This window comes from Panthera uncia (assembly GCF_023721935.1).
Source record: "Panthera uncia isolate 11264 chromosome C1 unlocalized genomic scaffold, Puncia_PCG_1.0 HiC_scaffold_3, whole genome shotgun sequence".
Lineage (NCBI taxonomy): Eukaryota > Metazoa > Chordata > Mammalia > Carnivora > Felidae > Panthera > Panthera uncia.
The window spans coordinates 94,049,155-94,062,668 of NW_026057584.1; the positions used below are offsets into that span (position 1 = coordinate 94,049,155).

A 13,514-nucleotide genomic window follows, 5' to 3' on the forward strand; every position below is an offset into this window, starting at 1 on the left:
ACTCTGCTAAGTTCCCATCCTCCGGTGCCAGCAAGGCTTTCAAGGCCCATGGCACTGCCCACCTGAGTGCCTGCTACCACCCCTGCCACCCCCCCCCCATACATGGGCCCCCCCCCCCCCACCACAGGAGCACACAGCTGCCCTTTGCTGTGCCTCAACACACGGGGAGGGTGGGGCTAGTCCTAAGGCGCCAAAGAATCTGGGGTAAAGGGAATGATGCTTTTAAGAAGGTAAATTCCAATCTTACATCCAAAGATGTACAGGACTGCTGATTCAGTAAAGCATCCAAAGGAACTTAGAAAAACCCTACACTCCAGCAAATTCCTCCATATTCCCAATTGCAGTCTATCCAGAATAGTGCCAAGAAAGACAAAACTCTAATAAATCAAGGAAGAAAGAGACTAAAAACCCAATAAAACAAAAAGAAAACTGACAGAGGTGTATTGGGAAAACACCACTGAAACGCAGTAGCCCTCAGGAGTGATTCTAACCCCCCTCCCCCGCCGCCCCTTCACACCCCCTGGCTCCACTTTTGGTCAGTCTTGGGGGTCCCCAGGCTGAGCTGGCCTGGAGGGGAGGTGAGTCTTCTCGGGGACTGGGGCCAGAACAAACACATGGCAGCTAACCAGCCCAGGGTCTGATCCCTGTGGGCTGGACTGTGGAGGAGCCACCCTGGCCGGCAGGGAACAGCAAAGGGACTTCCTGGGGGATGAGAAAGTGTTCAACTGGTCATTCCTTTCTCCGTAAATAACACAGAAAGTCTTTATTATTTCATTTCAGAGGAATGTAGTTAAGCTTGATTTAAGGGGTAGAGTCTGAGAACTTAATTTCTAGCTCAAACAGTTCTGCAGAGAAGAACCCTGGAATGGTCCAGAAGACACCAGAGGGGTGAAGTCCAGCATGTGGGTCACCCTTCTCATCTCCAGTTTACACATACCTACAGCCTAGTTTCATCTGGGGCTGAAGTCAGGCATATTTGCAAATCAGTCAGTGCATTCAGGGATACAGTAACATTTCAACCAGCAGGACGGGCACGCACGGGGCTTGGATAACCTATACCAGTAATTCCTACCACATTCCATCAACTGGGAATAGTATTTTCCTGTAGGTATTCCTTCTCAAATTTTATGAAATGCTAATAATAACAATACTTAACATTTACGAGGGCTTACTACGTGCCAGACACTGCTAAACACCGAATCCTCACAAAAACCCTAGGTGCTACAAAAGCTAGGGTAATTTTGTTCTGCCTCTGAGACTGTACAGCTAATTTGGCCTTTTGCTATAAAAACTTGAGTTTCCGGTTTTTGTTGAAGCCAACAAGAATGAAAGGAACTCACCCTCGGCTTTAGGAAATTCCCACCTTCCTAAAGAAGTCTGGATCTACTTATGTCCATCCATCTCTTGCCCTTGGGGGGGCGCGCTGCAGCCCTATGGGATGGATGGGATTAGAATGAAGCCAATATGGAAAATAAAATACTTTCAAATAAATAAAGCAATCCAGGCTTGGAATAGTAACACAACAGAGCCTGTCGTTAACAAAATAGACTTTTTTTTTTTTTTAATCAAGGATTTGGGGGTCATGGAAGAGGCTAGTACTGTCCCAATTATATACACAATCTAGGTAAACCACCTTGGAGAAATGGGGTGGCCTCCCTCAGTCTGGTCTAAAAAGCACAAACGCACCTGTACACAGCATACGGTTTCATCACCTTTACTAAACCCTGTGTTCCCTAAGGAAACAAAAAGGGTGCCTATTCTTTTCCCTTTATGATCAGAAAAAGTGTTTTGGGGCTAGTGCTGCTCATGAACTCAGACCTCACCCAGGGCATGGCTGGCAGGCAGCACGGGCCCACTAGCACACTGGCAACCAGCTGTCCTCAGAGCCAAAGACCCGGAGCAGCCAGGGAGGCACAGACTGGTCTGGAGGAAGCCAGTCCTTCTCCTGAGGGTTCCTGTGGCCTCGTACGGGTGTGTGGGCATTTATGCTGTGGCCCAGGGGGCTTGGAGGGCATTTCTGGAGCCCAGCCTGCACATCTGCAGTGATACAAGGATGTGTCTTCTAAGCTGGAGGAGTCTGTGATTTTCCTTAAATGGTACCCAGATTCTAAAAACCAATCCCAAAGAAAAGTGAAAAGGCACATCAAAAGTGAAAACAATAAATATCAAAGAAACAGATTCCTAATATTTCGAAACATAGAGCAAACACACACAAAAAAGCCAACTAAAGCAGTGACAAAAACCCAATCCAGGCAAAAATGCAAAAAGTATCTCCATTTGTACATGTGCAAATCAAACTATATACATGAGATACATGAGGTGTTTACTGGCATTAAAGTAAGTGTGTTTCCCCTTTCAGGAGTTTTACTTCTCAAAGTGTTTATGTTTCAAAGGAAAGCTTTCTCTCTTTTAATAAATTAGATAAATTTCCCTCATTTTTTTTTTTTTTTTAAGACTTTAGGATAACATTGCAGGGGGGTGGGGAGCAGGAAGCCAAATTTCACTTAGAAAAAAAACATACAAAAACTTACAGACCAGGCAAGGTGTGCCTAGGACACAGGAAGACACTGATCCTGACTCGGGATTTCTGTCCCTGTGGAAATCATCAATTAAAAATGGGTTTAGGGTTCCGTTCAGTTTGGCAGTAGCAGAACCACCAAAGGCTCCCAGCTCCTACTCTGAGAAGCACCCTTCTCTCCCAGGGCAGCCAGGGACCGTGCCCCTTTCACACAGTGCAGATGGAGATGCCCTCTCCAATTTCCTCCTGTGGGTCACAGACCAGACTTGGGCCACGCTTCTGGTGGCCTGGGAGCTGCTGTACATTTGGGTGTTGCCGCCTCTGTTCATAAAGCCCTGGACAGCTGGGGTGTGGGTTTTCCTGGGAAGCAGCAGCTCCCCACCTGCAGAACTCTTCTTACTTCTGGCCACTACTGGGCTGGGGGGTGGGCAGCTGGGATCTTCAAGTGCAGGAAATAAAGTGCTCTGCTGGACTGCTTGACCTGAGTCCTGATACAGAGGAGAGGAATGGGGAGGCGGAGAGGCCCTGAGCTCAGCAAACGGGACAGCCATAAATCCATAAATCCCTGCAGCCTTTGGAATACCATGCAGGCAAAGCATCTTTCTGGGAATGTTGCCTTTCAACTTCCTTGTTTTCTGAGTCCCTGTGCTTATTTAAACAGCTCTGCAAAATGGGTTAATCTGGCTGAGCTAGAGAAATCGGTCTCAGCCCATAGGCTCCCCCTGCTGGTCCAATGCCTGCATGACATCTTCACTTTTGGAAGCTCCCACAAAAGCCCAGGAGAGGGCGGCACTGGCCCAGGAAATGCAGCCCTGGGAACTCAAGCAAATTCCTACAACCTAGGGTGAAACCAAGAGACCCATTCCTAGGGAAGAACTGCTCCTAACAACACAGAAGGCCGTTGCTTCTCTCACAGCAGGCATTGCCCTTGCAAAACTTCAGGAACACACACACACACGTATGCACGCACACTCACAGACACACACACACTCACACCCTATAACCAAGACTCCCTTTGGACTTATACCCTTGCTGCTGGGCCCAGGTAGAAGCTGTTCTCTGCTAGTTCCTGAGGGGCCCCTGCACTGACGCTCAGGGCAGAGGTCTCCCTATCAGAAGTCTGTCACATGTGCTCAGGAGCCACCTGAGAGGTGGGGAAGACCTTGGCTGCTCCGCCTCACCCCCTTCACTCTCTGGGATCAGAGGTACAATTCAGACCCACTGATAGACTAAGAAAAAAAAGGCTGGCTGTGCATTTGATATTACTTCTGCACTAGGGAAGAATCGAGAAGCAGGCACAATCTGACTTCCGCTACCTAAAGGCTCCACTTGCCGTGTGATCCTCGTGATTTAGCTCACTTCCCGAAGGCCCAACCAGCCATCGGCCCTGCCGAACAGTTCTGTCTGGCCGAGGCTGGGCTGGCTGTCTCAGATGGCAGGGAGTGGGCTAGGAAGCACAGGACTGCTGTGGGAGGTGGGGAGCACGGTGTTAGGTGACCAAGGCACTCAAAACCACCAGTGAGGGCTAGATGGATGACACCACAGCTCATAACTGGGATGTTCTGTAAGAGGGAGAAAAGGACTCATTGTTATCAGCATGGAGATGCCAGGGGCTTCACAGGAAACACACACACTTCTAGCCAGAGCACTGAAACAGTGCTGGGTGGGGGCGGGGAACTCACACCAAGGCAGAGACTGGGGACTCCAGGGTTTGGAAGGGGCATCCAATGACTGACGGGGCCAACCTGCCAACTCAGAATATGCCCCTCAGAATAGTCACGCCTTGAGGAAGAGCCAGCATCAGACTCCAACCCCATGCAAGACACACACCCCCACACCCAAGGGTGAGCGGCCAGGACTGCCCACCACATTCGTCCTGGCCTGCCCTATTCCCCCGGCCAATATCAGGTCCACTGAGAGCCTCATTTCTGGGACGTCGGTGACATGAGACATGAGAAGGACTAGACACAAGCGCATCTGTCTGGAGCACAGCTCTGGTGGTGGAACTGGTTCTCAGGGGCCAGCTTCACGGGTGTCCACACCCCAGCTCAGATAAACCTCTTTAGGGGTAAATAAGCATGACCTTTAGTCCCCTTTTTGTACTTTCCTCCTTCCAGTGGCATTTAAGGGAGGGTAGATTTACCACAAAGTAGCAAATGTCAATTCCCCAGTCGTGTTCTTTCTTTCCCAAAGGGATCCTCATCAGAAATTAGGGCCGAGGTGTGTGTGTGTGTGTGTGTGTGTGTGTGTGTGTGATGGGCAAGTGGGAGGGTCAAGGAAAGGAGCTCTCACTGCAAAGCAGCCCCATCTTTGGTCCCTGGCTGGGCTCTCAGAACAACACAGGCACGTCCCCGCACCCAGGAGGTGCCCGTCTTCTAGCTGCCATCTGTCAAGCACACACAAGATTTTCTTTTGTTCTGCCACCATCCACTTTGAGGAGCCAGATCCCCGCAGCTGCCCTCAAGCAAGCCACCAGCCCCACAGTGCACCCTGTCTCCCTCCTGCTTCCTTCCGGAAGCAGACGGGAATAATAATACAGTGAAGGTGGACAGTAAACAGTGGGAAATCAAAGAAACAAGACATGTGATCAATCCCTCTTTGCCCTCCCCTGTTCCCCCTCCCACCCACCCAAATAAATAAGTTAATGGGTTTAGGAATGTTCCCGTATCAAGTTCTTTCCGACAAGCTCAGCTCCATTCCTCCTCTGGTTCTGTTTTAAATGCATCTTGAGACTCTCCCTCTACCTCGGAGCAGCCTCATAGACACAGTCTCCTCAAGAAATAAAAAATGAAGTTGTGCCAGCGAGAAGCCAGGCTCCCCACTTGACATCTGCTCTTGTTTCATTTTGGGGAAAACTCTGCCATGGTGCTCTGACCACAGAAGGAGCAATACCAAATTGAAACCTTCCATCATCAAGTTCAGGCTCTGGCGAGAGTCCCTGAATGACGTCTGCCCCCTGGCCCTGCCCCGATGGTGTTGGGGCCACCGTTTCCCCAGCAGAGTGCGTGTGGGGCCGAGTCAGTGGCCGCTATAGACAGTCTTTACAGAGAGCCACCTGGCCCTTGATGAAGTCCCGGCAGGGGCAGACCCTCTGGTGCCTGGGGTGGGCGCCCGCACAGCTGAACAGCAGGAGGTCACCTTGAAACACACAGTGCTTGTTCTTGGGGTCGAAGGAGGGCACCAAGATGTCCTTGGCCAGCTCTGAGCTTTGGCAGATCACCTCATATCTGGAGAGGAAAAGAAAGGCATGAGGGTTGGAGATGCGGGCACTGTCCTAGTCATTGGCACCTCCATCCCACTTCAGGTATGGGGAGCACGCTTGGTTCATCTGCTGTAGAAAGGACAGGGTAGCCACCCTCTGACCTAGCAATTCCCCCACCACTAGGAATCCAGGCTGGAGAAAGGTGTGTGTGTGTGTGTGTGTGTGTGTGTGTGAATGTGTATTCAAGGCTGCTTACAGAAGCACTGTCTGTAACGTAACCTGAGGAAGGTTAAGTAACAGAATGAGATGGAGACTGGGATCAGCTTGTGCTTAAAAAGGTAAGAGGGCTACACCCTAAAGCCTTAACAATGGTTACTTCAGAGGAGTGAGACTGGGGCAAAGATGGACATTATTTAATGATTTCCAGAAACGATGTTTAATGTTTTTATTGATGGTTTAAAAAAAATTCATGGGACATGGCCTTAGTCTCCCACTGGAAGGCAATCAGATGGTCTCCCAGGGGAGGGTGCTGTCCCAGGGCATCAATTCACTGGACTTCCACAGTCACCTTGGTGTGTGGCAATAGCAGCCTCCCTCCCGCCCACTTCCTGAGACATGAGCACCTGAGACTTCTGGACATGTGGAGCATGAGTCCGAATCCAAGCCCTGACTGCAAACCCTTGTGGCTTTGCTTCCTCAGGTTGGGGACAACCAACCGTGTTGGCCTGTTACCTCAAAGAAGAGCTGCATCCTTTCTCTTCTGGTCTGGGGTACACCGGTCCCACCCACACGGTCTCCCCTTGAACAAGGAGGCCTCAGCAGGTGCCCAGCACCGTGTCCTATATGCCAGGTGGGGACTAGTTCAGAGAAAAAGTATAGGGGGGCCAGACAGATCTGAGTATGAGTCCTGAATTTATCCCTTATGAGCTGTGAGACCATGGAGAAATGACCAAGCCTCTCTGTATAGAGGGGGGACAAATAATCCTTAACTCACAGGGGAGATGCAGAAATTAAATTAGTGCTTCCAGAGCACTGGGCAGAGGGTAGCTCTGGGTTAAGTATTTAATAAACAGCAGCGGTTATCATTACTACAACCACCGCCACTGTCACCATGATCACCCTGGCCTGGCAGACACTGGCTCTGTCACCTGCCTCCCTTGCCGGAGGGTGTGAATTTACACACAGGCCAACCATCTCTGTTCTGCTTTGTTCACATAAATCTTGATTCTTGCTGACAAGATGGGGACCCAGATGGGGCACTCTAGGCTTCCTGCTGCCTCTGGGAAGCTTCCAAATGTCAGGGGAAAAGCATCGTACTCACTGTTATTCCTGCCCCCTCTCGTCTTCCTCCAGCCGATAAACTGTCCGGCCCACGCCTGCCCTTGCCAATGTGAACTGGGCAATTCCCAGCACATCTGCTGGGGCTTCTGAAGAGTTCTCTGGGCCTGCCTGCCTGGTCCCTGGTGCTCAGGAGGGCTTCACCCACTGTCATGTTGTTCCTGTAGTCACCAGGGAGCTCTGTGACTTCTCTAAATGCCCTAACACCTCTGGTCTTGGTGTGCCAGCTGGGGGGTGTGGGTGCCCAGACAGTGATGGCACAGACAGGAAGTGGGGATTTATAGATTTCCTTGAGAAAAAAGGAGTCAGAGATTTGGGGCTATCAGGTCCTTCTCACAGGACCCCTCTGGCCTACGCACAGAAAGGGTTCTCCAAAACTCAACTGTGCATTAGAAATGTCCAGATGGAATGTAGCTTTAGAATACAGATTTATGCTTAGGTTATTTCTTTATTTAGGTGAATTCTAGCAGCTGCTAAGTCTTAGCTCCAGCCATCTGCCTAGTAGATGCTGACCCGAGTTGGAAATCTCTACAACCAGTCTGAGACCCCACGGGAGGGGTATAATTGGGAGAAGCCATGAAGAAAGCCTCCTGGCTCCTGCCCCCGGTCACCTAACTCAGACCCCAGGCACATGCTCCTGGGATGTGAGCACACACGTGTGCCTGTCTGTGAACACATCTCAGCTGAGGCTGCAGCAGAAGTGGCCTGCCTGGGGATGGGGTCCAAATACCACCACACAATGCTCAAGCAGCTGGTATTCCCCAGCTCCATGTGACCTGCCATGAGGCAGCTCCCTGAGGGTTCGGCTAATATGGGGCCCCACACACTTGTGGATGCCATCCAACTGCCTGGCCCCCAGGGAGCTTTCCCTTCTATTAGCATGTAGGCCCCTGTCCCACAGCACTGGGCAGGCAGGAAGAGCACTCCACCATCCTTGCTGAATTAGTTGCTAGAGTGCATCTGGAAACCAGCCTCCACGCCCAGCAGTCCTCACTCCTCACCGGTGGATCCCCTGCCTTTTCAGAGCATGTGTGCTGTTTCAGTTTCCCTGTTCCTGTGATGTCTGTCTGTCTGTCTCTGTCTTTCTCTCTCTCTCTCTCTCTCTCACACACACACACTCCCTCTCTCTCGCTCACTCTCTCTCTCTCTCTCACTCAGAGACCCTTAGCACACTGTTTCCTCTCTGTAGGACCCTGTGGTGATGACCTCTCCCCAAATGGCCTCTTACAGGATGGCAGTGGGATTCTGAGGCCCATCAGCTCTTGCTTTACATTTTATAGCTCTTGACCAAGAATAAAAAGGCAAAGCCCCAACTTTGGGGATAGAAACAACCCATTCCTCCTGACATACAGACACACACAGGGTGAAGGGATGCAAACAGGGTCCCATCTGCTGGTCTCTTCCCCGCTCCTGAGTTCCTCCCCTCTCTCACCCCCTCCCCCTGCCTATTCCAACCCTGAATCCACCAAGTCCCCCAAACTCACTTGTGAACACTCGGACTCAGGCACCAAAATAGGTAGCAAACTTACAAATGAGGTGTCACATGAACACATGCTCCTGTTTATGGAACTGAGGTCCTCCCTACAGGGCCACACCAGCATGGACTTTGGCTCTTGCTGGGGCCTCTGCCTCTGGACCCCCGCCCCTGGTCTGTCTGTGTCACGTCAGGCCACACCTGAATCATGCATGTTCTGTGCACAAGACTTTGTGGTCACCTCTCCAGCACTTACGACAGGCTCTGCATGAACAGGAGCTCCAGCATCAGCTCCCTGATTCCCCCTGATTCAGGACAAGAGCACAGGACATTCCAAAGGCCTTGATCTATGTGATATGAGGATAGGTGGACCTTCAAGGTCACAGACACCCAAAGACTAAAAGGAGATTACGCTCAGACCAGGCCCCAAGTTGGAGAAGAAAAAGTAGCATGGGCTTGTGGGAGCCACTCATTGCTAATCGGCCATGAATATGGATGAGCCAGGATTGTGTCATAGTGAGGAGGTACTCAATAGACCGCCAGATAGCTGGGGTTCTACAACATTATCGGTATTTACAAGTGCAGGAACAAGGTATTCAATAGGGCTCTTACATTCAGAGAATTAATTTCAGGCAGCTTTATTACAAAATTAGCATTCACTGCAGCCTCCTTGGGAGAAAACCCATGTAGCTATGATGGGGTTTGGGAGAGGGTTGTTAAGCAATCCCATGGCACAGGGCCTGGCCATGGGACAGCCCCACAAGGCCTTCCACTCTAATGGGCTCTGCATGGTATGGGAGGTGCAGAGGGAGGCTGGGGAGGGGACTGGTTTTCTGGTCTCAGCGTGGCAGCCTCAAGCCTGCTCTGCTGCCCAAGGCTCTTTGGATGAAGGGGCTGTTCTGCTCTGTCTTGGGCACCAGCTACACATTATCTCACCCTCACACAGGATACCCCCATTTTACAGGTAAGAAAATGAGTGGAGCAGAGGAAATTAACCCATTGGCTCTCCTTCCTGTCCCTCCACTGGATCTAGACCTTTGTCCCAGAGACAGGCCTGCTGTGTGGGGCTCCGTCCTATCTGAACCAGGTCGTGATCATCATACATAGGTGGGAGCCCGGACTCCTGCCTGGCCGGGAATCAAGGACCATGCAGCAGAGGAGTCTCACTTGGATTCCATTCCCAGGATGCAGCTCCTTATGTTTCCTCTTCCAGAGGTGGAGACAAGGACTGTACATGGACAGCTCTGTATGCACACTCCCTAGTCTATCCCCAGCGAAACCACACTTCCAATATAACCAGAGAGAGATACTCAGGGTTCTCAAAAAGCAACCTTGCTACAGAAGTTATCCGCAAAAGGAGCCAATAGGAAGCCCCTCCTGGAATCCGAGAATTCAGGATATGTACTTTGGAAATGGAAGCTTCTAGTACCATGAGTCTTTCCTTAAATATCAGACCACCACCGCCCCATCACAAAGTTTTACTGGTCGCGGAGTAGGATGCCACACTGCCTCTCTTCTGGCATTTGTTTTGATAGTGGAATCAAGGTAGCCTCTGAACTCGGCCTTCACATAAAAAGAATGGTAAAAAAAAATAGCATGCTCCACATCCCTGCTTGAGAGCTTTCCTGCAGGTGAGATGCTACAGGCCAAACTCTCTAAGAAGGGTTTTATACCACATTTGAGAATAAGAAGACATACACACAGGACCAGGCCAGCTCAGACCTCTGTGCACAGACAACCACAGTGGCCAACCGCTGTAATAGGGCAGGAAGCCAGAATGGGAGACAGGCAAGCCATGGGCAGTGAGTGCACTATTCCTGAAACATCCTGCTCGAGACCGGACAGTACCACTGGACGGTACCATGGCTCCCCTCAGTACCTGGGTTGGGACATAGCAAGTCTCTTAAGGGAAAGTGCTTAATCAGGGCAACTAAGGGGGAAGGAGGAGGGGCTAGGTAATTAAGTAATATGTGGCCCAGGGTGGGTGTAATAGAAATTGGGAGCACAGATTTAGCACGGACAGAGGTCATGACTCAGAGGCCAGAAGAATCCTCACGTAGAAATTTGGGATCTGCAAATGCCAAAATCAAAATGCCAAGCAAAGGGAAATGAATGGGATCACTAAAAGTAATGCAGGCAAGAGGAGAAAAAACTCAAGCAATACAGAAGGCCTCTTCTGGGCACAGCTCTGGCCTGTGCTGCACCCGCCTCCCTGCCAAGGGGCTGGGAAGTCAGGCCTGCTCAGGCCCCTGTAATGTACTGAATTCCAAGGGTGTTGCAATCAAGTGCAAAAGGGGATGGGAGCTGCAGCAGGGGAAGGTGGCAAGGGATGTGCCGTGGGCAGTTCTAAGCCAGCTCCTTATGCTGATTTTTCATTCCTCTCGGGCTCCACACTTCAGCATGGACCATGACCTGCCACCTGCACGGATCAGGCTCTGCAGACCTGGCTTCTGCCAGGGGAGCCCAGGAGCAGGACCCTCCATGTTTGTGGTTCTGCGCCCATCTCCATTCCCACAGATCTTGGGTGTATCACGAGCCAAATGAACACATCCCACAATTTCCAATTCCAAACACCGCGTTATTTATGCAAATACAACACCCCCATATGGATTCCAAATATATCAGCATGCCAGGTGATCTCATCTAACACCAGAACTGCTGGCCTAACGTTCTGTGGGGCAGGGCGGAGAGGGGGACCATGCTGCCACCTGCTCCCCAAACCCTGTCCCTCTCGGCACAATGGCAGCCCGGAGGTGAGCTGGAGTCTGGGCTGGCCCTCCCCACCCCTGCACTTACTTCAGCATGTCTTTGTCCTTGTTGAGATGCTGGAAGAAGGAAGGTTCACAGATGAGCTGGTTCTCCTGGCACACCTGTTTGCAGGACTGTCCGGGCTCGGCGAGCTTCACCTGCAGGGCACTGAGAGGCGGCCACATCACCTGCCCATGGCAGAAATCCTAAAATGACAATGAAACCATCAGTCCAGGGACCAAGGACTCAGGTGGGGATGGCTGTCACGCCAAGCTGCCCACACAAGGTGAAGCATCCCGCCGAGAGAGCAGCGAAGGCCAGGAGGTGGGAGCCACACACACTTGGGTTGCAACCAGGCTCAGCTGGAACACATCCTTGGGCCAGGTCTTTACCTCTCTCTACCCACTAGCTGCCTCAGCCACAAAGGGGGACAACAGTATCTCCCACGCAGGGCTTGAGGATGAATGGGAGCACAAGGCATGTGCACATGGCACAGCATCGCACCTGCCAGTAGCTGCTGTTAATCCTCATCGTTCCCATCCATCCACCATGAGAAGTCACTACCCCTGAAGGTCTACCTCTGGGCCCACCTTCACCAGCTGTTCTGTTCTGGCTCTGATTCCCAAGGCTTTGACCGTGTCTACCCAATTTGGCAGTTACCTCGTATGACACCATTTTTCGAGTGCTAGTTCAGAGTTCATGAAGCAAGGGAGTCTGCAGGTGTGGCTGAGAGAGCCTACTGTGGGGCCACGGCCTTGGTGGCGCTCAGGGCTCGTTAGGTGACAATAATGATAATGGGGCACTAATGTCACAGCTAGAGAAATAGAAGACGTAGGATAGGACGTGAAGGGACCTGCCCCCCCCAACTCCCTCCCCTCCGGCCCCCCCTCCTATGCTGCCCACAGAGAGGCACCTGCAGCATAGAAGCCACAGTGGGTATGCAGAATGAGGCAGGGCCAGTCATTCTGGGGTCTAGAGGGAGTGCAGGAATCTAGCGTGTCCCAGGAAGTCACAGTGTGGGTAGAGGGATGTGACGTGGGTGGGAGGGCCACTGTGTGGCACGATCGGGTGCCCTGGGTGACGAGCAGACCAGGAGGAGCTGGAGAAAGGGCTGATGAGGAGCAGGAAGCTCTCTGTGACCTGGAACCCCAGGCTTGCACTTGGGCTGTGCTGAGGCAACCCTGAACAGGTACCAGTGGTGGGAACTCATGCACGTCTGGCTCCCAGAGCTTGCTTGGCTTGCACAGTGTAGTTGGAAACCTTGGGAAACTGCGGAGTCCCTGGGCTGTCCAGGCTGCAGAAGGTGGCGCCTGGGCAGGACACCTGAGCAGCCACGTGTGCTTAACTTGTTCTTGGGGCAGACTAGCTCTCGGGAGTACTCAGAGGGGTTCAGGACCCTGGGCTCTGAATTCCACTGATAGGAATGCACCCTACAGACATACGGGGACACATGGGGTTCAAAGAAACCCACACAGGGTATCACAGCGGCACTGCCAGAGTAGAAGCAAAAGACTACAGCTAACTGTTTAAACACAAACTATACTCCAAGATGCAACAGATTCCTATGTCCTGACATGCAGACCTCTTCAGGACATACTGAGGGCTGAAAGAAGCAGGGTGAAGGCTGGTGTACAGTGTGTCTTCATTTGTGTCAAGCAGTGGGGGAGGAGCTGGAAAGGTTCTTCCAAACACGCATCAGCTCCTTACAAGAATCTGTCTGGTGTGGGTGGTGCTGAGAAGGGAACTAAGTAACATGGTCTGGAGTGGTAAGGAAATTTACTTTTCAGTGTACGTCCTCCTGGAATATTTTGTGTCCTCATGTTTCCTTTCCTTGCTCTGTGTACATGAGCTGATTTGTAATCTCAGGACCCTGGGCTCCCAGAACTGGCACCAGCAGAGGAAATGTTTCATACCCCCCCTGGCCCCTGGGCTGGTCACTTGGAGCATTGCAGGCAGGGCCTGCCACTGTCCTGTCCCTTAGCAATGAAGTGGGTGCAGCCCCAGGGAGCAGGCCGGAGGTACATCCAGGAGGGCCCTTTTGTACTGCTTGCATTTTTTTTTTTTTTTTTAAGTTTGGGCTTGTACGACTTTTAGTGAGCCAAAGAAAACAGAAAAGAGCAAAGGGGACACTCCCCAGGCCCTGCAGGCAGCCAGTTCTGAGGGTACATCCTGACTCATTAGGAAAGTGAAGATGATGACACTGAGACTTCTTAAGGCTCCTGCTTCTCCTCGCC

The 13,514-nt window shown here is 51.6% G+C and overlaps 1 protein-coding gene across 4 annotated transcripts in view; it reads right to left on the reverse strand.

Annotated features, from left to right (window-relative positions):
* Positions 1-1,412: 1,412 nt before the first annotated feature.
* The window catches only part of MGAT5 (alpha-1,6-mannosylglycoprotein 6-beta-N-acetylglucosaminyltransferase), a 340,181-nt gene continuing 328,079 nt past the window's right edge, over positions 1,413-13,514 (reverse strand). For all 4 annotated transcript variants that reach the window (XM_049616196.1, XM_049616194.1, XM_049616195.1 and 1 more), the window contains 2 exons: positions 11,329-11,486; positions 1,413-5,745 (listed from right to left, as the gene is read on the reverse strand). In XM_049616196.1, coding sequence (XP_049472153.1) covers positions 5,547-5,745; positions 11,329-11,486 — 357 coding nt within the window. In that variant the 3' untranslated portion in view covers positions 1,413-5,546. The remainder of the gene's footprint in view (positions 5,746-11,328; positions 11,487-13,514) is intronic.